Source organism: Heterodontus francisci, chromosome 12 (genome assembly GCF_036365525.1).
Source record: "Heterodontus francisci isolate sHetFra1 chromosome 12, sHetFra1.hap1, whole genome shotgun sequence".
Taxonomy (NCBI): Eukaryota; Metazoa; Chordata; class Chondrichthyes; order Heterodontiformes; family Heterodontidae; genus Heterodontus; species Heterodontus francisci.
The window spans coordinates 97084003-97108191 of record NC_090382.1 but is presented as its reverse complement, the minus strand read 5'-3'; the positions used below and the strand labels follow the sequence as shown (position 1 = coordinate 97108191).

General features: G+C 42.5%; 1 protein-coding gene across 3 annotated transcripts in view; it reads right to left on the bottom strand.

Annotated features, from left to right (window-relative positions):
- Nucleotides 1–6935: 6935 nt before the first annotated feature.
- Nucleotides 6936–24189, bottom strand: part of lars1b (leucyl-tRNA synthetase 1b) — a 76924-nt gene continuing 59670 nt past the window's right edge. For all 3 annotated transcript variants that reach the window (XM_068043901.1, XM_068043902.1, XM_068043903.1), the window contains 7 exons: nt 22305–22445; nt 20251–20361; nt 16260–16370; nt 15064–15168; nt 13571–13666; nt 11518–11650; nt 6936–7305 (listed from right to left, as the gene is read on the bottom strand). In XM_068043901.1, coding sequence (XP_067900002.1) covers nt 7100–7305; nt 11518–11650; nt 13571–13666; nt 15064–15168; nt 16260–16370; nt 20251–20361; nt 22305–22445 — 903 coding nt within the window. In that variant the 3' untranslated portion in view covers nt 6936–7099. The remainder of the gene's footprint in view (nt 7306–11517; nt 11651–13570; nt 13667–15063; nt 15169–16259; nt 16371–20250; nt 20362–22304; nt 22446–24189) is intronic.

The window sequence follows — 24189 nt, the reverse complement described above, 5'->3', positions numbered from 1 at the left end:
ATGGGGGGGGGGGGGGGGGGGGCGGTGTCACAGGCACATTTGTTAGCAGTGTCACTGAGCCCATTGTTGAAAATCAGGTCCGAATTACAGACGAGAAATGGCATTCGGCCCATGTTCAACATTCCAGAGGAATAATAATCTCTCCATGCACATCATAGCATCCATTTGTTTCTTAAATTATTCCAGGGTTTTTGCCTCCAGCGCTATATTGGAAGTTGATTCCACCATTTGTGTGCAGAACAATTTCCTGGTATCAGTTCAAAAATGATCTTTTACTAGCTTCAGCCTGTGCCCTAGTTGTATTTCCATACTTTACAGTAATAGCCCAGGCTAACTTTTGGGAGCCCTCAACTCTCTTACCTACGTCTGTAAGATCACCACTCACCTGCACCCCTTTTCCAGGCTGAAAAGCCCAAGCTTCTCTTGTCTTTCCTTCTAACTCAGATCCCTGACACTGAAAATCAATGCTTTTCTGATTACAAATATATGCAGTAAAGGAAATATTACAAACATACGTTTTTGTAAAAAGATTGTACTTTGGTGACAACTGACTCACATTTTAATTGGCCGGGGAAGGGGCCATTAAACAACTTGTGGTTAACAGCAACCAGCCAAGGGCTAATGAGTTGTGCAGCCACTGTCAGACGGAGACAGTGAACAGCTGAACCAGCCCTTCCCATATATCATTCAACAGACATCACCAGCTCCCTGTCTATGGTATGTAGCAGCTTTCCACTTCCAATCCTCTTAGCACTATAATCACCTGCTGCCTGAAGCACAGTCGTCATGGAGACGAGAAACTATATGGAGAAGAGGATGGGGGGCGCAGAAACAGCCTTAACAGATAATTAAAAAAACATGCACTGGACTGAGCATGCACGTTGGAGATCGTTGAATGAAGACTTTCAGGTTTTAAAATTATGTGCATTCAAAATAATGTTCGATTTGCACTTCAAAGATGCAGTGCTCCTACATGTTCAAACAGTGGCACTGCAGAGAATAGTAACTCTAAGTAGCTCAACAGCTCTCCCTGCTGACAGTTTGCAGTTATTGCAGGACACATTTAGTGCCTGTATCCTCTCCATATGAAACTCACCCGAAAATAACTGAATAACTCTTGACTAACATATGGGAGAATATATTGGATAAATTTCACTCCTCAATGCAATATAATCCACAGTGACATTTCATTTAGTTTTTTTAAAAATCAAATAGCATGAAACATAATCACTACACCCCAAAAGTGATGAATTGCATGAAAGCACTGTAAGGCAGTATCTAAATGCAAATATCTATTTTTCCCAATGAAACTAAACAATATCAATATAACTTGAGTTTTTAGGGTATATAGGAACCTAGGATCAAGAGTAGGCCACTTAGTCCCTCAAGCCCATTCTGCCATTTAATGAGATCATGGATGATCTGTACCCTAACTCCATATACCTTACCTCCTCTCTCACTATCGCAGGCCCCAAACACTCCTTTCAGGTGAAGCAGCGATTTACTTGTACTTCTTTCAATGTAGTATATTGTATTCGCTGCTCACAATGTGGTGTCCTCTACATTGGGGAGACCAAGCGCAGACTGGGTGACCGCTTTGCGGAACACCTCCGCTCAGTCCGCAAGCAGGACCCTGAACTTCCGGTTGCTTGCCATTTCAACACTCCCCCCTGCTCTCATCTCTGTCCTGGGATTGCTGCAGTGTTCTAGTGAACATCAACGCAAGCTCGAGGAACAGCATCTCATCTACCGATAAGGCACACTACAATAATTTCAGAGCATGACAGCCCCCCATTTTACTTTCATTTTTAGTTATTTTTTCTTTTTCACATTTTTTATAACCTTTTTTTTGCCTTTATTTAATTTCATCTTAGTTTGTTCAGTTTGCTTACCCACTGTTTTTTTTTTCATGTTTGCACTTGCTGCTGTTCAATATTCAGTCCGTTAACACCTTATCTGTACTAATGCTTTGTCTTTCAACACACCATTAACATATTGTTTGCCTTTGCTCCATGACCTTTTGGTCAGCTATGTGGCCTTGTCCAATCTATATCTTCTCCTTTGTTATCTCTTGCCCCACCCCCACCTCACTTGCTTATAACCTGCGACATTTCTAATATTTGTCAGTTCCGAAGAAGGGTCACTGACCCGAAACGTTAACTCTGCTTCTCTTTCCACAGATGCTGCCAGCCCTGCTGAGTGGTTCCAGCATTTCTTGTTTTTATTTCAGATTTCCAGCATCCGCAGTATTTTGCTTTTAGTCCATATACCTGGCCTTTGCCCTATATCCCTTAATACCTTGCTTAAACAAAAATCTACCAATCTCAGCTTTAAAACTAACAATTGATCCAGTATCAATTGCCATTTGCGAAAGTGTGTTCCAAACTTATACCAACCCTTGCCTGTATTTTTGGTCTCACAGGAAATCAAGGTATATGGGGAGCAGGCAGGAAAGTGGAATTGAAGTCCAAGATCAGCCATGATCGTATTGAATGGCGGAGCAGGCTAATGGGCCATATGGTCTACTTCTGCTCCTATTTCTTGTGTTCTTGTGTGTAGTAGTGTTTGTTAACCTCACATGCGAAGAGTTCGGCTCCAAATTCCAGATTATATCCCCATGTCCTATATTCCCCAACCAGCAGAAATTATTTCTATCTATCCCATCTGCTCCCTTTAATATCTTGAAAACTTCAATCAAATCACCTCTTAAACTTCTAAATTCCAGGGAATACAATCTATAGTTTGTATAATCTCTCCTTGTAATTTAAACCTTGGAATTCAGATATCATTCTGGAATAGTATAAGAAGAGGGTGTTTATCCTATATAATTACGTGAAGAAGTTTTCACCCCATTCCAATTCATCAGTTAAAATATCCAATTATGTCTTAATAAAAATCTTACATCTGTACATGCTTCCTGTCTACATAACTTGACTTGTCAACTTTTTCCCCCATTTTAAATTCTTACATCCATATTTATAATGGGTGTTATCTATATAAATAATTAATTCTGCTTGCACAATCTAGCCACCAGGTTTCAGAATTTCTCGTCGTTGACTGTCCCTTGATTCGAGGATGATGTCTATTCAAGATCACTAGTTTCTGCCATGGGTTTTCAGGTGACTGAACAGGCCAATTCTTGACCCACAGATCTTTGGGCACATGGGGCAGGAGGAAGTGGGATCCGGAGTGCAGGATTTGCTTCCCTTTCTTTCCTTCTCTGCCACCGCTCTACCTCATTATTAAGGCATTTGGACTCAAAGCATGATGCAGCATAATGGATAAGTTGTCGCCATTTTACTCTAGAATTGGACTTTATAGCCACTCCAGGCAGTGCTTCACAAACCACTGACCACCTTCAGGCACTTACCCATTGTCTCTCGAGACAAGGAGGCCAAAGAAGAAGAAGAAGAAGAATTTTGAAGAATTGGTAGTAAGCTCCTTCCAGTTATCAATGTCAATGCTGCCACGCTTCAAAGAGAGCTTCAGTGTCTTTGAAGTGTTTTCTTTGTCCTCTCCTAGGACACTGGTCATTTGAGAGTTGAGAAAACATGACCCGACAGGGGAAGAAGATATTCAGCCATCCAGAACACAGTGTCCAGTCCATCGAAGTTGGTTTTTCAGGAATTTTGCCTGAATGCTTGTGGAGCTGGCTTCAAGGACACTAGCATTTGTTCAACTGTCCTCCCATTGAATCCAGAGGATGCGGCGGAGGGATTGCTGATGGAATTTCTCTAGCGCTCTTATGTGTTGCTGTTACACAGTCCAGGTCTCAGTGCAGTAGAGCAGTGTGGTGACAACAACTGCTCTGCACACTAGGACTTTTGTTGACTTGCGGAGGTCTTTGTTGTCAAACACTCACTGCCGTAGTTTGTAGAAGGCTGAGCTTGCACAGCTGATCCAATGTTGGATCTCCTCATAAATGGTGGCCTTTTAAGAGAGATAGCTGCCAAGGTTTGGAAAGTGCTCAACATATTCCAAAGTCTCTCCTTCAACATATATGGGAGGTGGAATATTTGGCTGACCAGGTGTGGGTTGATGTCTGAGTTCAGTTTTGACAACATTCAAGGACAGGCAGAGCCTCTCCTATCCAGAATTGAAGAGATTGAGAGCAGCTTGCAAATCTGGTGCGGAGCGGGCAACAACACTGCAGTCCTCTGCAAACTGTAGATCATGTATGTCTATGGTGGTCAGTTTAGTTTTGGCATGGAGTGACTGAGGTTAAAGAGTTTTCCATCTAGGCGGTATTTAATACTTACACAAGAGGGCAGCTGATCTTTCACGAAGTGAAGAGCACTGTCAGGTAGATTGTAAATAATATGGGGGCTACCACACAGTCTTGCTTGACCCCGGTTCGGATTTTGAAGGCCATTTGTTTCAGATCTCCCACTCAAGACAGTTGCAATTATATCATCATGGAACAATTGCAGGATTGTGATGAAGTTTCTTGGGCATCCAAATCTTTGGAGCACAATCCACATAGCCTCGTGATTTATTGAGGAATGCTTTGGTCAGGTTTATGAATGCAATGAAGAGTTCCTTGTGTTGTTCTCGACATTTTTACTAGATTTGTCGGGCAACAAAGACCATGTCGGAGGTTCCTCTGGAAGGTCTAAAGCTGCACTGTCTCTGGGAGGATTTCCTCAGCCACAGGAAGTAGACAATTCAAGAGATTGTGTGTCAGGAATTTCCCTGCTATGGACAAGAGGCAACTTGGCTGGAATACCATCAGGCCGCAGGCTATGTTGTTTTTCTTCTGTTTGATTGTTTGTTGCAGCTCTCCCATTGATGGTGGTTCATCCATGGATTCTGCCACAAGGTACTGGGGGATGGCCTGAAGGATATCAGCTGCCACTGTGGATTTACGGTTGAGGAGTTGTTGAAAATGTTCTTTCCAGCGTTGACAGATGGCATTGTCATCTTTACAAAGAGAAACACCATCCTGTGAGTGAAGGGGATTTTGTCCATTTTATCTCAGTCTATAGATAGCCCTGGTGACTTCAAAAAAGCTTTGCATGTCATGATGGTCGGCATATTGTTGGATCGCTCGGGCTTTCTCTTCCCACCACCTGTTCTTTATCTTCTGGATTTGTCTTTGGGTGTCAGCCTTGAGCTGTTGGAATGCTGCCTTCTTGACTTGCGACCTTGGGTTGTTCTGCCAGGCAATGAAGGCTGCTCATTTTTGTTTCAGCAGATCACATATTTCAGCATCTTTTTCGTTGAACAAGTCCTGATGACAATGATGCTCAAATCCAATGGTCTGGACACAGACATTTGACTTTATTTGTTCCCACTGTTCTGAATTTGTAATGCCCAAAATAAAGGTTGAAACCTGTTTTTTTAAAAAAAGATCATTTCCTGATAACATAATTAAATTTAGAAAATTGTCTTTTAGCTTGATGGTCTCAGCCTCTCCCAAAAGAACATTCTTAGATTTGATATTTTTGCCAGAGCTGTGCCTATTTGAACTAAACTTAGATTTATGATCCCCGTGGAGATCAACAAACTAGATGAATCGAATTTACTGAACGGCCCAATAGAAAAACCATATGGACAAGATTTAACTACTATAAATTTTACTTTATCAAACCAAAATCAACATAAATTAAACATGAATTAATGGTCAAATCATGGTGTATATATATATTACACGTCAATTATAAGATGGAACAAAGATAGATCTCATGGATTTACTGAGCAGTCCTCTCAGCAAAGATGCCACTGAACAGCCACAAAGTTCCTCAAAACAATGAACTTCTTCAGGTAGATTTCGAACTCCTGCCCTCCAAGATGAAAACGCCAATTTCCATTCAACAACAGTTCCCCTGAAATCATGAACTCCACCATTATAGTTTCCACCAAAATTGCATACCACTCTGGAACTTCCATAGTTCTGCTCATGAGAGTCTTGATGGCATGGTTCCACTAGTAACTCTCTTATGTCACTGAAAACAGCTGCTGCCACTCATATTTGCCAATGGCCAGCTCCCAGAATCAGGTTTCCACTCTCAACAGCTTGGCTGGAAAAAACAGCACACTGCCAAACAGCCTGAACTATCAGTCTTGAAATCTGAACTTGGATAGCTCTCGTCACATGCCTCTGGTTAAATTACTCTTTGTTTTATCTGGTTGCAACCAGTTCTGTTTCTCCAGAACCCTGAAGTTTTTGTTTCATTTTCAAGTCAGGGTCTTTTTTTTTTTTACAAACAAGCTTTGAAACCAGAGTCTGTGCACTTAACGAAATTCAACAAGTCATCTATTCAAAAAACAGTCTGCACATGCTGCTCCACTGATTTTGTATTGCAGAGTCCACCACAAATTGTGTAGGCTGAGTATTTATATTGAACTCTGTTTCCCAGTGTGTATATATCAGTACTGTTCAGTCCACTAAAGAAATAAAGATTTGCAATTACATAGCATCTTTCATGACCTCAGGACGCCTCAATGCGTTCTACAGTCAATTAAGTGCTTTTTGAAGTGCAGTCACTTTTGTAATATAGGAAAAGCAATTTGCGGATAACAAGGGCTCACAAACAGCAATATAATGATCAGATAATCTGTCCTTAGGTGCTGCTTTCACTTATGCCAAGGATTGGACATCATACCCTGCGAATACTGGAAAATTCACTCGGGAAGAAACTATAGGGTCCGAAAGCTCAACAATATCATAATGAATCCACATCCAGCAACTGATCTTGGTGCCTTTGCAAGTGTAGTCGAAGAACTTTGTTCAATTAAAGGCAGTCTCTCACAAGTGGCAGGGAAGATAGATTAGCATTGCCATTTTCTTTACTGCCACCTGACAGACCAACACCTGCACTGGTAGCCTGTTAATTCCCTCACTTATCAACTCAAGCTTGTGACTCTCAGCTTCCAGGTATAACATTCTGCTGGCAAACCACAGAAAAAAATAATTAGCAAAACATCCATAGCAGTAGTCTTATTTCACTTTATTCCACCCATTTCATTCATTTACAAATTATTAAAACGTATAATGTTTTCAATGAATATAAAGGTGATGGCAGTAAGTTCAATTTCAACAGAGAAGTATTACAGTTGACAGCTTAGGTTTAGGCAAAGGGCTTTATTCTATTGTGCATCAGTGTACCAGGTAGATCAAAGTATCACCCACATCAAGTTTCAAGCTATTGTCAATCAGATGGATCTTCTTTGCAGTCAGGTCTATGTGAAAGGATGCTTTCTCAGAAATGGCCACTTTACCCACAGATTCCTTCCCAAGGATTGGAACCCGTCGTGGGCCCAGTACAGGGTCTTCATACCTCATTAGCTTCACTCTTGTAAGATCTGAAAAACAGAAAGATAAGTGGGTTTATTCTATTTCAATGAACATAATGCCATGGTACAATTGAAAGTTGGCATTTCAGTTAGTCAAACTGGCAGGATGAACTTGTTTTGTACAGGCTTACAAGTAGCAGGCCTAGGTTCAAAGATTTCCTAATTTCTCTAGTTCAGCAAATACCTTAAGCTCCCCCAATACATGCTGAGAAACGTTAGTTTATTCACGATTATCACTTTAATTTTAATTACTTAAATATTAAAAATACACAGGGAGCAATGAGCTGCACTAAAACTAGTGATACATATAATGGAGTTATTGCATGTTTTACAATGATTATACCAAAAGTTATTTTTCCCCTGTTGATTTAGGCCCTTCTTGCACAGCATCTTTCATTCACCAACTGACTAGGTCCCAGCTATCTGCCAAAGCTGTACTGGCTGGCCACTGGAAAGCAGACACAAGCAAAAATGATTTACAAGGATGATACCAGAACTAAGATGGTACAACTATCTGAAAAGACTAACAAGTGCTGTAAAATTTTATGCAACAATACAAATTCACCGTTCACTGAAGTTGCAAACAGCAGAAGTAGATTATTAACAGATTGACTTAGTGGCAGGAAGCAGAGGGTGATGGTCGAGGGTTGTTTTGCGAGTGGAAGCCTGTGACCAGTGGTGGACCACAGGAATTAGTGCTGGGACCCTTGCTGTTTGTAGTATACATTAATGATTTAGGCGTAAATATAGGCGGTATGATCAGTAAGTTCACAGATGACATGAAAATTGGTGGTGTCGTAAATAGTGAGGAGAAAAGCCTTAGATTACAGGATGATATAGATGGGCTGGTAAAATGGGCGGAGCAGTGACAAATGGAATTTAATCCTAAGAAGTGTGAGGTGATGCATTTTGGGAGGACCAACAAGGCAAGGGAATATACAATGGATGGTAGGACCCTAGGATGTACAGAGGGTCAGAGGGACTTGTCCATAGATCACTGAAGGCAGCAGCACAGGTAGATAAGGTGGTTAGGAAGGCATATGGGATACTTGCCTTTATTAACCAAGGCATAGAATATAAGAGCAGGGAGGTTATGATGGAGCTGTATAAAACGCTAGTTCGGCCACAGCTGGAGTACTGTGTACAGTTCTGGGCACCACACTATCGGAAGGATGTGATTGTACTGGAGAGGGTGCAGAGGAGATTCACCAGGATGTTGCCTGGGCTGGAGCATTTCAGCTATGAAGACAGACTGAAAAGGCTAGGGTTGTTTTCCTTAGTGCAAAGAAGGCTGAGGGCGGGGGGGGGGACATGATTGAGGTATATAAATTATTAGGGGCATTGATAGGATAGATAGGAAGAAACTTATTCCCTTAGCAGAGGGGTCAATAACCAAGGGGCATAGATTTAAGGTAAGGGGCAGGAGGTTTAGAGGGATATGAGGAAATTTCTTTTCACTCAGAGGATGGTTGGAATCTGGAATACACTGCCTGAAGAGGTGGTAGAGGCAGGAACCCTCACAACATTTAAGAAGTATTTAGATGAGCGCTTGAAACGCCATAGCATACAAGGCTACAGGCCAAGTGCTGGAAAATGGGATTAGAATAGTTAGATGCTTGATAGCCGGCACTGACACGATAGGCCAAACGGCCTGTTTCTGTGCTGTATAACTTTATGACTCTAGGTCCCTCTTATGTCCTGTTTTTACAACAGCTGGTAAAACTATCAAGAGACCAAATTGTGGTTGAGGATATGCTGATAAGGTTCGATGAAGAGGGATCAAAATGCCAGCTCAACAAGTTAGTTGAATGGCCTGGTTTTTTTTGCCATAAATTCTATGCAACAAAACATGAGTTGACTTCCAAACTGAGCTTCTCTCCTTCAAAGAACCATCTATTTACAGTACCTCCCCACCCAAAGATTAGGAAGTCCCATAGAATAGTGGACCCGTGGAACAGGCTGCCAGCAGCAGTCAACACTGCTTTGAGGAATTCCTTCAAGTGAGAACTGGACCTGTTTTTGGCCGCAGCATACAAAAGGTTGACACTGTATAAAATTTCAGGGAGAATGTGGTTGCTGGCTGTAGTTTTGATAGCCTAAGGGTGTTGTAGAGGATTTTATTTTCAGATTTTCCTCTTCTAATTGACCTGAGATTTTATCCGTTTTTTCACATCTCTCAGGAGAACATGGCTTTTGGGTGGGGTGGTATTGTGGTTGCATGGGATCGACTGGATGGATGAGAAGGACTTTTCCTGTTCTTTATTATTCACATGTTTGCAAGTCATCTTGGGGAAAAACCACATACCTCTCTATAACAGCATTTAACACACAAATGAGTTATACAAACCTGCCATTTCAAACATGAGCCCTGACATGTTCCTGATGTCAAAAACACTGTACCAAGCATCCACAACCACTCTATTCATTCTAGGATGAGTAAGGTAAGTTTGAAAGAATGAATGGTGAACAGGAAGATACCGAAAACTCAAGTAGCAATGATGTACACAACCAGGAGTCAAGGTCTAGTGGATTACTGTACTTTCCATACAAGAAGTCTATTTATTTTTCTCCAAACTCTATCTTTCCTGTCCACTTATAATGCACATTAAGACTCAGTGATTAAATCAAGTACCATGAATCTGGATCACTTAAGACTAGAGATCAATAAACCACTTTCAAACCAAATGCATTACTTGGACTTCATTTTGCATATCAGCAACTTCTTCATTTTTGACAAAAATAAGGTGTGGAGCAATCTCCTTTTTGAATACTGCCTATTTTGCAGATATCTCTTGAAGTCCCTGCAGATTTCTGCAAACATGGACTTCAGTAGCATGAAGGCAGGGCTCCTGAAATATAAATTAACTGCTAATCACAAGTTTTGGTTCATAAAGGCACGTGTCGATAGACATCCCGCACATTAAGAAACAGTAGGTACAAATACTGGTAGCAACCCTCGAAGATAAGTACATTCCTGAAAAAAGCCCCACATTTTGTTGGGTTTATAGTTCATTGATCTGATTTCAAAGTTAAATGTGTTACTTAATTTGAATTCATGGGATGTGGGCATCGCTGGCAAGGCCAGCATTTATTGCCCATCCCTAACTGTCCTTAAGGTGGTGGTGGCGGCGAGCTGTGTTCTTGAACTACAACAGTCTAAGTGGTGAAGGTAAGCTGCTAAGTAGGGAGATCCTGGATTTTGGCCTAGCCACAGTAAAGAATCGGCGATATATTTCCAAGTCAGGATGGTGTGTGACTTGGAGGAGAGGTGGAGGTGGTGGCGTTCCCATCCACCTGCTGCCCTTATCCTTCTAGGTGGTCAATGTTGTGGGTTTGGAAGGTGCTGTTGAAGAAGCCTTGGCAAGTTGCTGCAGTGTGCACCGGTGGTGGAGGGAGTGAATGTTTAAGGCGGTGGGTGGGGTGCCGATCAAGCAGGCTGCTTTGTCCTGGACGGCATCAACCTTCTTGAGTGTTGTTGGAGCTCCACTCATCCAGGCAAGTGGAGAATATTCTATCACAATTTTGATTTCTGCCCTGTCGATGACAGACAAGCTTTGGAGAGCCAGGAGGCGAGTTACTTGCCGCAGAATTCCCAGCCTCTGATCGGCTCTTGTAGCCACAATATTTATATGGTGGTCCGGTTCAATTTCAGGACTATGGTAACCCCCAGGTTGTTGATGTTGATTCACTTTATTAAGCCTCCAAACTGATTTCATCCAGAGTGGAGTAAAATATTTAATTCCAAAAAAGAATGAAGTACAGAATAAACAGGACGATCCTACATCTAACACAACTATTATAAAACACAAGGAAAATGATTAACTTTCCAATTAAATACTTACGCTCTGAAGTAATCAATGATAATCATGTAAAGTTTGCTTAATGTAACTGTGGCTTTGCCAAATAGTTAACGCTGTTCTACAAATGGGACTGCCGACACAGCATGCTGCAGAATGGATGCTAAGGTGCAATTTTAAAAAAATGAGAAAACAAAGAGTAAATCATACTGGGATACTGTGAAGCATCTCCAGTCAGCTGTACAGACCAAAGGATTGGTAGCATGTTCATTTCCCCTTTTCCCAAGCAAAGGGATATGATGTAGTTGGGTTTAAAAAAGGCATTAAAATTTCAAAAATTGATGGTCAAAAAATGAAAACACTGACTAATAGTTTCATATATGGTATAGTTGAGAATTAACAAGACAGTTAAAATCAGTCATACCTTTAATACTCTTGTCAATCTTCATTAGTCTTCGAATTACAGTATCCTTTTCATCACCCTGTCGGATATCGATCCTTGTAGAGAAATGTCCATTTGCTGGCTGGGGGTTCACCAAGAACAGGGACACACTAGGCTGTGAACAAGCACAAGAACAACAATTCGAGAAATGGACTCCAGAATAAAGCTATACACTTCCAAATCCTGTTTGTAGGGTCTCTCCAAAAGGGATCATCAGAGAATCATAGAAAGTTTAAGGCACAGAAAGAGGCCATTTGGCCCATCGTGTCTGTGCTGGCTGAAAAACGATCCACCTATTCTAATCCTACCTTCCAGCATTTGATCCGTAGCCCTGCAGATTACGGCACTTGAGGTGCATATCCAGACTCCTTTTGTATGAGTTGAGGGTCTCTGCCTCAACTACCCTTTCAGGCAGTGAGTTCCAGACCCCCACCACCCTCTGGGTGAAAAAGTTTTTCCTCATCTCCCCTCTGATTTTTCTACCAATCACTTTAAATCTATGCCCCCTCGTCACTGACCTCTCTGCTAATGTGAATAGACACTTCACCTTCACTCTATCCAAGCCCCTCACAATTTTGTACATTTCACTCAGATCTCCCCTCAGCCTTCTTTGTTCCAAGGAGAACAACCCCATCCTATCCAATCTTTCCTTATAGCTGCATTTTTCTAGTCCTGACAACATCCTCGTAAATCTCCTCTGTATCCTCTCTAGTGCAATTATATCCTTTCTGTAATGAGGTGACTAGAACTGCACACAGTTCTCAAGTTGTGGCCTAACCAGTGAGTTATACAGTTCCAGCATAACTTCCCTGCTCTTATATTCTATACCTCGGCTAATAAAGAAAAGGATTCCATATGCCTTCTTAACCACCTTATCGACCGTTCTGCTATCTTCAGGGATCTGCGGACATTCACTCCAAGGTCCCTCACTTCCTCTACACTTCTCAGTATTTGCCCATTAATTGTGCATTCCTTTTCCTTGTCTGACCTCCCCAAATGCATCACCTCACACTTCTCCAAGTTGAATTCCATTTGCCACTTTTCTGCCCATCTGACCAGACCATCAATATCTTCCTGCAGCCTACAGCTATCCTCCTTGCGCCATCTGCAAAATTCTTGAGCATGCCCCTTATATTTACGTTCAAATCGCAAATATATACCACAAAAAGCAGGAGACCCAGTACTGAGCCCTGTGGAATGCCACTGGAAACAGCCCTCAAGTCGCTAAAACACCAGTCAACAATTACCTTTTGTTTCCTGGCACTGAGCCAATTTTGTATCCACCTTGCTGCATTTCCCTGGATCCCATGGGATTTTATTTTTTTTAACCAGTCTGCGATGTGGGACCTTGTCAAAAACCTTGCTAAAATCCATGTAGAAAACCATATGGAACAGAATAGTCAAATTTCAGGACATAACACTCTGTGGCATATTGTCTTGGTCTGCCACTGCACAACGCCAACAGGCAGCATGATACAGTTTCATGGCCAGCTTCTTTTTCAGTGATTTCTTATTGTCAATCATAGAGAAGGTTGTCTAGAACAGGCATTTCTCCCAAAGTACAAATGGAATTGGAGGAGCTCATTCAGAGAATGGAGCAACTTACCTTCCTATGCTTTCAACTAAAAAGTGTTATGCAGGGAGTGGGACAAAGAAGATGATTTTCTGTTTTGGAATGGAGAATCATGTGAAGTTATTTTAAGCTTGCATCACAATTACCAGTTTATCAAACTAGTTTGGAAAAAAATCTTAAGGCGGCACAAAAAGACCATAATATTGAGCATGAAGGATGAGAATAGGTTGTACAGCTTCCTTTTTAACCTTAGCTCTTGGCATGGAAGTAGTTTATCAACTGTGGTGCTTTTGTTCCATATTTTAGGATCTCTCAGAACAGGGAACATTCTAATGTGCAGTTATTCAAATGCAACCAACTTCCCTAGACTTACATCCATTGTCAAAATACACAGAACACCTCTGCCTGGAAAGCCCTCTCCCATACAAGATTTTAGTTTGATGCCTGTCTCTCTTCTCTTACCTCTGTTCTAAACGCACAGAAAGGCTTTCCTGGACAGCATTCTTCTCGGATTTTATCATCTGCCTCTGTTGCAAACAACACATCGATGTGGTCCAGCTGTGACAGGAAGGTAGAGTGACCACCACTAAGTATTTTCATTACATAAGTGTTCAAGGTTTCATATTCTACCGTTCCTTTTTTTGATTCTCAGACTCAGTTTAGGTCACCAAGAGAAAGGATTGTCCACAGTTTCATAACATTATACCTCTGCCATGAACCTCCCATGTCTCTATTGGGACAGCTGAAGCAATATATGTTGTCAAACTTTCCTGGGTATGTTACATCATTGCAGTTAAAGGAAAACTCCAGTCTATTTAGTGTAACCCAAACATACAGTGTGATTCTCAGTGCGCTAAGTCCAGAACCCAATCATTGCAGGGGCATCCACAATTTCAAGATAGCAGTTTAAATTAAAAAGTGTCAGTGTGCATAAGCAAAGTTTGGAATACAAAGAGCCACAATGTATGCCAGGGATACACCTAACTGTCAGCAAATTAATTTCCATCTTAGTCCCACCTCCAGATCCCCAATTCTTTCTTCCCACACTCAGGGTTGGGAATTCCCTCCCTTATATCGTCACAAAGTATCTCAGAATTGTACACAGAATCGATCTATCACGATGGCTCATTGGTTGAGCTATCCAATTAATTCCACACCCTTGCTCTCTCCCCATAGCCCAGTAACTTTTTTTCCCCTTCAAGCATTCATCCAATTTTCTTCTGAATGTTACTGTTGAATTGTTTCCACCATCCTTTCAGGCAGTGCATTACAGATTGCAACAACCCTGTAAAAAAAATGTTTCTCATGTCGCTTCCAGTTCTTCTGCCAACCACGTTAAACTTTTGTCCTCTGGAAATTGACCGTTCTGCCACTGGAATCAGTTCCCTGCCCCCCTGTAACTCAGGAATCTACTGCCCATTTCTATCTCAGGTTTAATTTCAAGAGTGCTGATGATAATTCGTGTTCAGCAGTTCCCTATAGTATTTAATCGCTACTTAAAGCCCATGCAATGAATTCGCCCAGTGAAAAAAAGTCTTTTGTTACTGCTTATAATTTCCATATATGCATTTCACTTGGTGACATAAATTGCCCACAATCCCACTAAAGCAGTAAATAGCAAGTGAGAAACATTCACATTCAAATTTGTATTTTCTCTGTAAAACTTGATATTAGGAGGGTTCGAACATTTTTCCATTTAGCAAATGTAAAGTAGCTACAATGTCACCTCCCCAAACTGCCAATGGACAGCTCCACCGTACAAAGCACTTCTCCTCATTGTACTTGTATTGCACAAAGGCACACAAAAATAGCAGGCAGCACTCAGACTTGCACTGCAAGTTCTTTCAGGCATCCATCACTAGAGCTGTTATTATTTGTTTCCTCAGAAATGATCAGAACATGGACACTTGTTATTGATTTTTCTGACCTAAATTAGCTCTTTCACTGATACTTGCCTCCAGCGAGTTTGTTAAATAGACAATGTTTTCCATCAAGACACTACGTTCATCAAACTCCAGCTCCAGGTCAAGAACTCGAGACCCATTCTTCTCCAGGTTTTCCTATAGTAAAAAGCAAACACTGTAGCACCACAAGTAGCAATATTCAGAGATAACTGCTGCTCCTGGGACTGAGCAAGGGGGCTTCAGGCTCATATGTGGTTTGCCATATCGGCAATACTCCATGAGCTAGCCAGTATTACGGAATGAGAGAGTTGGGCAGTTTGTCCTATGTGGTCTTTCCCTTGAAAAAAAAACTAGTCATTCAATTCCATGCTGTTGTAAAAGAAACATCTTCAGTGCCACACCTCTGGTTCAAATTACACCAATGATTATAATGTACTCATTTATAATAAATTACCCTGTACATGGAAGTCCCTTCATTTCCATACAAATTATCAGCTTTTTCATTAAGGATCCCATCTGAAATGTTAGCCTATCTTCTCTCTTTCAGATGCTAATTGACCTGATGTGCATTTGCAACATTTTCGGCTTTATTTCAGACTAGCAGTATTCAGTGTTTTCTTTTTGTCTCTACTGTAAGTAACTTAATGATAAAGTTGCAGAGGTAATCAAACGATATCACACCAGAAGGGAAAGATAAAATCATTAATTTGGATATTTATAAAGTATTGCACATAACAGCAACAATGCATTTATATAGCCTATTTAATGTAGAAAATGGCTCAAAGCTCTTCACAGAAGCATAATCAGGCAAAAGATTGCCACTAAGCCAAGAAGGAGATAGTAGAAGGAGTGACCAAAAGCTTGATCAAAGAGATGGGTTTTAACAAAGGTCATAAGTAAGTAGAGGGAGATGGAGAGGCAGAGTTTTAAGCAGGGAATTGCAGAGTTTTGAGCCTAGATGGTTGAAGGCACAGCTGCTAATGGTAGGGCAAGGGGATTTCTAGATACAGAAGAGGCCAGAGTTGGAGGAACACAAGAGTTCTCAAGCGTTGCAAGGCTGGAGAAGGTTGCAGAGACATAAAAATTAATTTAAAGCATGTATTTATCTAGGATTGTTAATTCAGCAAAACTTCTGGATGATGGTACCGTCTCCTGAAGCTTCCACTTCAACCTGTAGCAAGACAAACACAGCTGTGTCTAAGCTTATGGTAAAAACACACATCATACCCTGAAATCTAAGCATTTACCTTGACCATAGCAACAAATGGCATGACTCTCTTCATATACTTCTTTAGCTCAGGCAGGTCTTTCAGTTCACCCGCAATGATTTTATTGTCTGGAAGCTGCCCACCATTTTTCTGAAATATAACCATTCACAATGGAGTCAAAGCTTTTTCAAATACTTCCATTTTCACAGAATATCTGAAATACTCAAAAGTACAGCTCATTATTTGTGGAGCATCTGTACCAAAATGGCAGGTGACACCATTCCTAAGGTCGCCCAGGCCTCCTGCCATTTTGATTGGGAAGGCCATCCTTGGCCTTCCCACCCAAGGCCAACTGAGGCCCTTAAGTAGCCAATCAATGGCCACTTAAGGGCCTCTTCCTGCCTCAAATTCAATTTAACTGAAGACGGGGGGGGGGTCCAGCACTGCGGGGAGACGCCGCTAGGAATAGCCTGCTGGCCTTACGGTGGGGTCAGGGTAGGGGTCCCTCCTTTGCTGGAAATTCAGGGCACCCAGAGGGATACCCCCCATCCCCCAGCAGCATGGTCACTCCCCGCACCCCCCACCACCCCAGAAATATCCCCGCCTCCCACCCAGTTGCTGGGGCCTGCCTGAATGGCGCCGGAGAACCTGACCCCACTTACCTCTTCCAGGTCTCCTCCAGTCCTCGTTACTGCAGGGCTTCCTGCACTACCGGTGGCGGTCACCGCTCTCAATGGCGTTGCCTGTACTGCAGAGCTTCAGGCCTTCTGACTGGCCGGCAGATCTAGAGGCAGGAGTTCGCCCCTGAAAGGGATGGCATTGCCAATGGCAGGCTTTTAATTGTTGGCTCACCTGGTGATGGCAACATGGGTCCAACAGAGGGCCAAAGTGGTGTCTCCCCATCACCAGAATAAAAACCAGCCCACAGTGCAAGAGAACTGTTATTTTCCTAATAATCTTTGCTTGTATGTCAATGTTTATTCTTGTTAATAACGTGTGATAATATGCTGCCGAATATAAATAAATAAACCAATAAATTAGGCTCAAATTTACACAGAATTTAATGGAATTTAACTATCAGTTTGGCCATGCAGCTACTGATCCATCGCTGTGTTCGCTGCAGCATATTGTATTCTTTTCCCCAGCAAATTGTGGTGGATATTTGGCACTGGAGGATGAGGGAACACAATGGTCTACTTTTTGGCATTGGCTGTCAACATAGTCATGAATTCTGGGCCCATTTTGCATCTGATGATTACTGATTTTTTTTATTCGTTCATGGGATGTGGGTGTCGCTGGCTAGGCCAGCATTTATTGCCCATCCCCAATTGCTGTTGAGGTGGTGGTGAGCTGCCTTCTTGAACCGCTGCAGTCCACGTGAGGTAGGTACAGTGCTGTTTGGAAAGGAGTTTCAGGATTTTGACCCTGCGGCAGTGAAGGAACAGCGATATAGTTCCAAATCAGGATGATCTGTGGCTGGGAGGGGAACTTGCAGGCGGTGGTGTTCCCATGCATCTGCTGCCCTTGTCCTTCTAGGTGCTAGAGGTCACGGCTTTAGAAGGTATTGTCTAAGGAGCCTTGGCGAGTTGCTGCAGTGTATCTTGCAGATGGTACTCACTGCTGCCACTGTGTGTCAGTGGTGGAGGGAGTGAATGTTTGTGGATGGGCTGCCAATCAAGCAGGCTGCTTTGTCCTGTATAGTGTCAAGCTTCCTGAATGTTATTGGAGCTGCACCCATCCAGGCAAATGGACAGTATTCCAACACACTCCTTACTTGTGATTTGTAGATGGTGGACAGGCTTTGGGAGGCAGGTGGTGAGTTACTCACTGCAGGATTTTTAGCCTCTTGTAGCCACAGTATTTATATGGCTACTCCAGTTCAGTTTCTGGTCATTGGTAACCCCTAGGATGTTGATAGTGGGGAATTCAACAATCATAATGCCATTGAATGTCAAGGGGAGATGGTTAGATTCTCTCTTCTTGGAGATGGTCAATGTCTGGCATTTGTGTGGCGTGAATGTTACTTGCTATCAGCCCAAGTCTAGATATTGTCCAGGCCTTGCTGCATTTCTACACGGACTGCTTCAGTATCTGAGGTATAGGCCTGCTTGGGTCTCCAAAGAAAAAACCCGACCTGAGCCCGACAGAACGACATCCGACCCGGCCCGGGTCCTTCCATTTCTTCCTGCGCCTGACCCGACCCGACCGACAATCAGTTAACTTACCTCCCGTTTTTCACTTTGTTGCTGATCTGCACAAGCTTAAAATAACTAACAAAACCACCTTTCTAGTCCAAAAATTAAATTAACAGTGGAGCCACTTATCTGTGATAGAGCATGTTCGATCCGGCCCGACCCGAGCCCGAATGCCGGATCTGGAAGTGCAACCCGACCCAACTGAACCCGACACATGTCGTCGGGTCCCATCGGGTTTGGGTCAGGTAGCAGGCCTTTAATCTGAGGAGTTGTGAATGGTGCTGAACATTGTGCAATCACCAGTGAACATCCCCACTTCTGACCTTATGATTGAAGGAAGGTCATTGATGAAGCAGCTGAAGATGGTTGGGCCTAGGACACTACCCTGAGGAACTCCTGCAGTGATGTCCTGGAGCTGAGATGACTACCTCCAACAGCCACAACCATATTTCTTTGCGCTAGGTACGATTCCAACCAGCAGAGTGTTTTCCCTCTGATTCCAGTTTTGCCAGGGCTCCTTGATGCCGTTCTCAGTCAAATGTTGCCTTGATGTCAGGGGCAGTCACTTTAACCTCACCTCAAGTTCAGCTCTTTTGTCCATGTTTGAACCAAGACTGTAATGAGGTCAGGAGCTGAATGGCCCTGGTGGAACCTAAACTGAGCGTCACTGAGTAGGTTGTTACTAAGCAAGTGCCACTTGATAGCACTGTCGACGACACCTTCCATCACTTTACTGATGATCGAGAGTAGGGCGGCACAGTGGCGCAGTGGTTAGCACCGCAGCCTCACAGCTCCAGGGACCCGGGTTCGATTCCAGGTACTGCCTGTGTGGAGTTTGCAAGTTCTCCCTGTGTCTGCGTGGGTTTTCTCCGGGTGCTCCGGTTTCCTCCCACAAGCCAAAAGACTTGCAGGTTGATAGGCAAATTGGCCATTATTAATTGTCACTAGTGTAGGTAGGTGCTAGGGAAATATAGGGACAGGTGGGGATATTTGGTAGGAATATGGGATTAGTGTAGGATTAGTATAAATGGGTGGTTGATGTTCGGCACAGACTCGGTGGGCCGAAGGGCCTGTTTCAGTGCTGTATCTCTAATCTAGTCTGATGAGGCAGTAATTGGCTGGGTTGGACTTGTCCTGCTTTTTGTGTACAGGACATACCTGGGCAATTTTCCACTTTGCTGTGTAGATGCCAGTGTTGTAGCTGTACTGAAATAGCTTGGCTAAGAGCGCAGCAAGTTCTGGAGCACAAGTTGTCAGTACGTTTGCCGGAATGTTGTCAGGGCCCATAGCCATTGCAATAGCCAGTGCCTTCAGTCGTTTCTTGATATCACGCGGAGTGAATCGAATTGGCTAAAGACTGGCATCTATGATGCTGGGGACTTCAGGAGGAGGCCGAGATGGATCATCAACTCGGCACTTCTGGCTGACAATTGTTGCAAATGCTTCAGCCTTATCTTTTGCACTGGTGTGCTGGGCTCCCCCATCATTGAGGATGGGATATTTGTGGAGCTACTTCCTCCAGTTAGTTGTTTAAAATTGTCCACCACCATTTACTGATCAACAGCAACCAGCCATACAACCCTCTGGGAAAAAAAGGGGAGCAACACAAATTTCACAAACTTCAGGACAGCAGAAGAGGGGGAAAATGAAACATTTAAGCATTACTCGCAGATTTTTTAAAAAGTTAGATACTTCAAGCAATATTAATGGAAGGTCCATTTAATTGATATTCGCTGTGAATATGACACTGCACAAAACTAAAGGAATGATTTGTGTGCTGTGAGGGTACTGAAAAGATCAACATTAAACTTGTATCAGGACACACCAAAACTTGCCTCATAGTGCTTACGAAGCAGCAGAAGGGTAGTGTGCTGCCATGGAGGGTAGTTCTTTGCCACATAGATACTGCAGTGAGAAGGCTTCTGTGTTGGTTTTGCATCCCCTTTCTGCAATGGAACATTTCACAGCTGTTATGTACAATACATACAGAGTCAGACGCATCCCATAGCACAGGTACCTACTTACATATATCCTAACCATCAGCAGTTTAAAATCACAAATACTCCTTCAGCAAAATCAGGAATTTAAACACACAATTCACATGGTCACTGACGTAAAACATGGCTCAAAAACAGAATGTATAAATTCAGGAACATTGAAATAAAAAAACGACAGAAATCAGTTGAATTCAACATTGTAGTCTAATTTTGCAGAGGTGATGTTTATAAATTTCTCAAACTTTGCTTGTGTGCTTTTGGATGTTATCAGAGCCTATTAAATTACAGCCATAGATACGCAGGAGCTGGAGTATGTTCCATTATTTTTTGTGCAAACTCTTCATCGCAAATTATGTTAGAAAGAAAACTAAGTCGATACACGAAAAATAATCCAAAGTGGTAAATGTTACAGAAATAAAGCAGGTTGACAACTACTTAAAATTGCTTTCCCCATCAACAACAGAATATGAAGCCAGCTTTCAATATATCACCTTTCCCTACCACCCACGGCAAATTGCTTCACCAAGTTTTCTTCCTCATTCCCTGCAGGGAAGTACCTAGGCTCCGCTCAGCAACTCCTCCTGTCACAGGTGAAATTGGGAACAATACATGTCCTACCAACTCTACTACATTGCTGCTCCCAACACATGCAATCCCAAACCCTATGGCTACTTTACTAGATCCCATTATGCAACTTCAGTAACTGTGTAAAAACAATGCACTGTAGATATTCCAATCAAACCGCTTATCATATAGTCCAACTAATGTTTGACATTAGTCTCCATGTAACAACTAATAAGCTCACCCTCCCATGATTCTTTGGGTTCAGCTTTATTTACATAATGTGCCACTATAGTGAACTAGAGCTGAGAGCTTGACATTGAAGTGATGGAGAGGGTCCAGATGCCTACAAATCCTCTGGCTGGAAAGAGATTGATTTACAAGTGTGATGGATAGAACTAAAAGGAAGCAGCCACACAGAAGTAGGTGGCTACATACATGGGCAAAAATGTTGGCAGTTTTTACAAAGGCTTCAAATATTTTTAATAAGCTAACAGGTTTCCTGTGGTGTTGCTCAAGTTAAGTTGGAGGTCGCAATGTTTTATAATTGGGGTGTTTAAATCACATGGGCGATAACATGAGGGTTATCATTTTCTAGTGACTGAAGAAGTGAAATTCTGTTTTGATCTGTATTTCAGAATTTTGACCGATGTTTTAGGGATAAAAATCTACAGCTCTGCTCACCATTCCATGAAAACCACAAATCAGTGCCCTTTAAATTAATGGGAGTGCTAAATGGACAGAGGGCAGAGAAGGGATCTCTGTCCATATTTCCAATCAGTTACGTCCATTTACCAGCATCACCGATCAGAAAATCAGCCTTACTGCCAAATGTCTGCTCTCTTTTCTCATGAACTGTTCCAGTAGACAATCTCAAGGGATGGCCAGACAACATGATGAGCACAAATAAGCCTCATTGCATGACATCAGTGGGAAAGTACAAGAGTGGGAATCAGTGGGTGCCAAAGCAGCACAGTGTGCAGTTCTATCACACAAACTTATGAACTGGTTGGACAGAGTTGGGCATATCATTCTTAACACATGCAGTTATCAATCTCAGCTGTGCCACTGTGTGAAGTCAGATAGCAGAAAATTGTGCACAGCAAGGGAGCAGGAAGAAAAATATCACCCAAGCCATTCTTCACCACTAAGCAGCAGGGTCATTAAATAGCACTGCTAGTAATTTGGGAGCCAGGTCCAGCTGCTCATTCTGTATTCCAGAAATATTGCTTAGGAAGGGATCAATCAATAAAGAAGAATTTTTGCTTTGTAATTGAAGTCAGAGATTTACTTTAAAACAGATCATAATTCTTGATATAAATTCTTCCTACTTTTCCTTTTCCAGCAACCATATAACTCTTGGCACGGAGTCGAACATCATGTGCAGTTTCCATTAGATACTGAGATGAACGAATGAGGATTTCATCCACAGGTCCAGCTAATGGCCATCTTGCCGTCATCAGTGACTCAGTCTGAAAAAGAGTTAAATATGGGATTCAAATTCAATATTAAACACAAGCTACATGAACAGATGTTAGCCACATATGGGTTCTCCAATGCAGAACACAACTTGAAGTGGTTCAAACACAAATTTCAGTGAAATAAAACACCTCTATAATTTTTTTTCTGTAGGATTTAAAAAATAATCCCTTACTGTAGAGATCTATCTGCACAAAAGTTGGGGCGTCCAGCCAGGCCACTTGTCTTAATCGTAGCACTCTCGTCTTGTGGATCAGAAGGTTGTGGGTTCTAGCCCTGCTCCACCCCTTTTGGATGAAGGGTTAAACTCGGGTGAGCATTAAAGGTGCCGTGACACTCTATTCCCAGTGTCCTAGCCAACATTTATCCCTCAAGCAACACCACCATCAAAACACAATCCTGTTTGTGGGACCTTGCTGTGTACAAATTAGCTGCATTTTGTGCATTAGACTTACATAGAAACATAGAAAAATAGGAGCAGCAGTCGGCTATTTGGCCCTTCGAGCCTGCTCCGTCATTCAATACGATCATGGCTGATCATCCAAACTCTGTACCCTGTTCCTACTTTCTCTCCGTATCCCTTGATCCCTTTAGCCCTAAGAACTATATCTAACGCTTTCTTGAATATATTTAATGATTTGGCTTCAACTGCTTTCTGTGGTAGAGAATTCCACAGGTTCACCACTCTTTGGGTGAAGAAATCCCTCCTCATCTCAGTCCTCAATGGCTTACCCCTTATCCTTAGACTGTGACCCCTGGTCTTGGACTCCCCTGCCATCAGGAACACCCTTCCTGCATCTAGTCTGTCCAGTCCTGTTAGAATTTTGTAAGTTTCTATGAGATCCCCTCTCATTCTTCTAAACTCCAGCGAATACAAGCCGAATCGACCCAATCTCTCCTCATATGTCAGTCCTGCCATCCCAAGAATCAGTCTGGTGAACCTTTGCTGCACTCCCTCCATAGCAAGAACATCCTCCTCAGATAAGGAGACCAAAACTGCACACAATACTCCAGATGTAGTCTCACCAAGGCCTTGTATAATTGCAGCAAGACATCCTTGCTCCTGTACTCGAATCTTCTCGCAATGAAGGCCAACATACCATTTGCTTTCTTAACTGCTTGCTGCACCTGCATGCTTACTTTCAGCGACTGATGCACAAGGACACCCAGGTCGCACTGCACCTCCCCCTTTCCCAATCTATTGCCATTCAGATAATAATCTGCCTTTCTGTTTTTGCCACCAAAGTGGATAACCTCACATTTATCCACATTGTACTGCATCTGCATTGTATTTGCCCACTCACTCAACCTGTTCAAATCACACTGGATCACTCACTCTGTATCCTCCTCACAGCTCACACTCCCACCCAGCTTTGTGTCGTCTGCAAACTTGGATATATTACATTTAATTCCCTCATCTATATCATTAATATATATTGTGAATAGTTGGGGTCCTAGCACTGATCCCTGCAGTACCCCACGAGTCATTGCCTGCCACTCATAAAAAGACCCATTTATTCCTACTTTCTTTCCTGTCTGCCAACCAGTTCTCTACCCATGTCAGTACCTTACCCCCAATCCCATGTGCTTTAATTTTGCACGCTAATCTCTTACATGGGACCTTATCGAAAGCCTTCTGAAAGTCCAAATACACCACATCCACTGGTTCTCCCTTATCTATTCTACTAGTTACATCCTTAAAAAATTCCAGAAGATTTGTCAAGCATGATTTCCTTT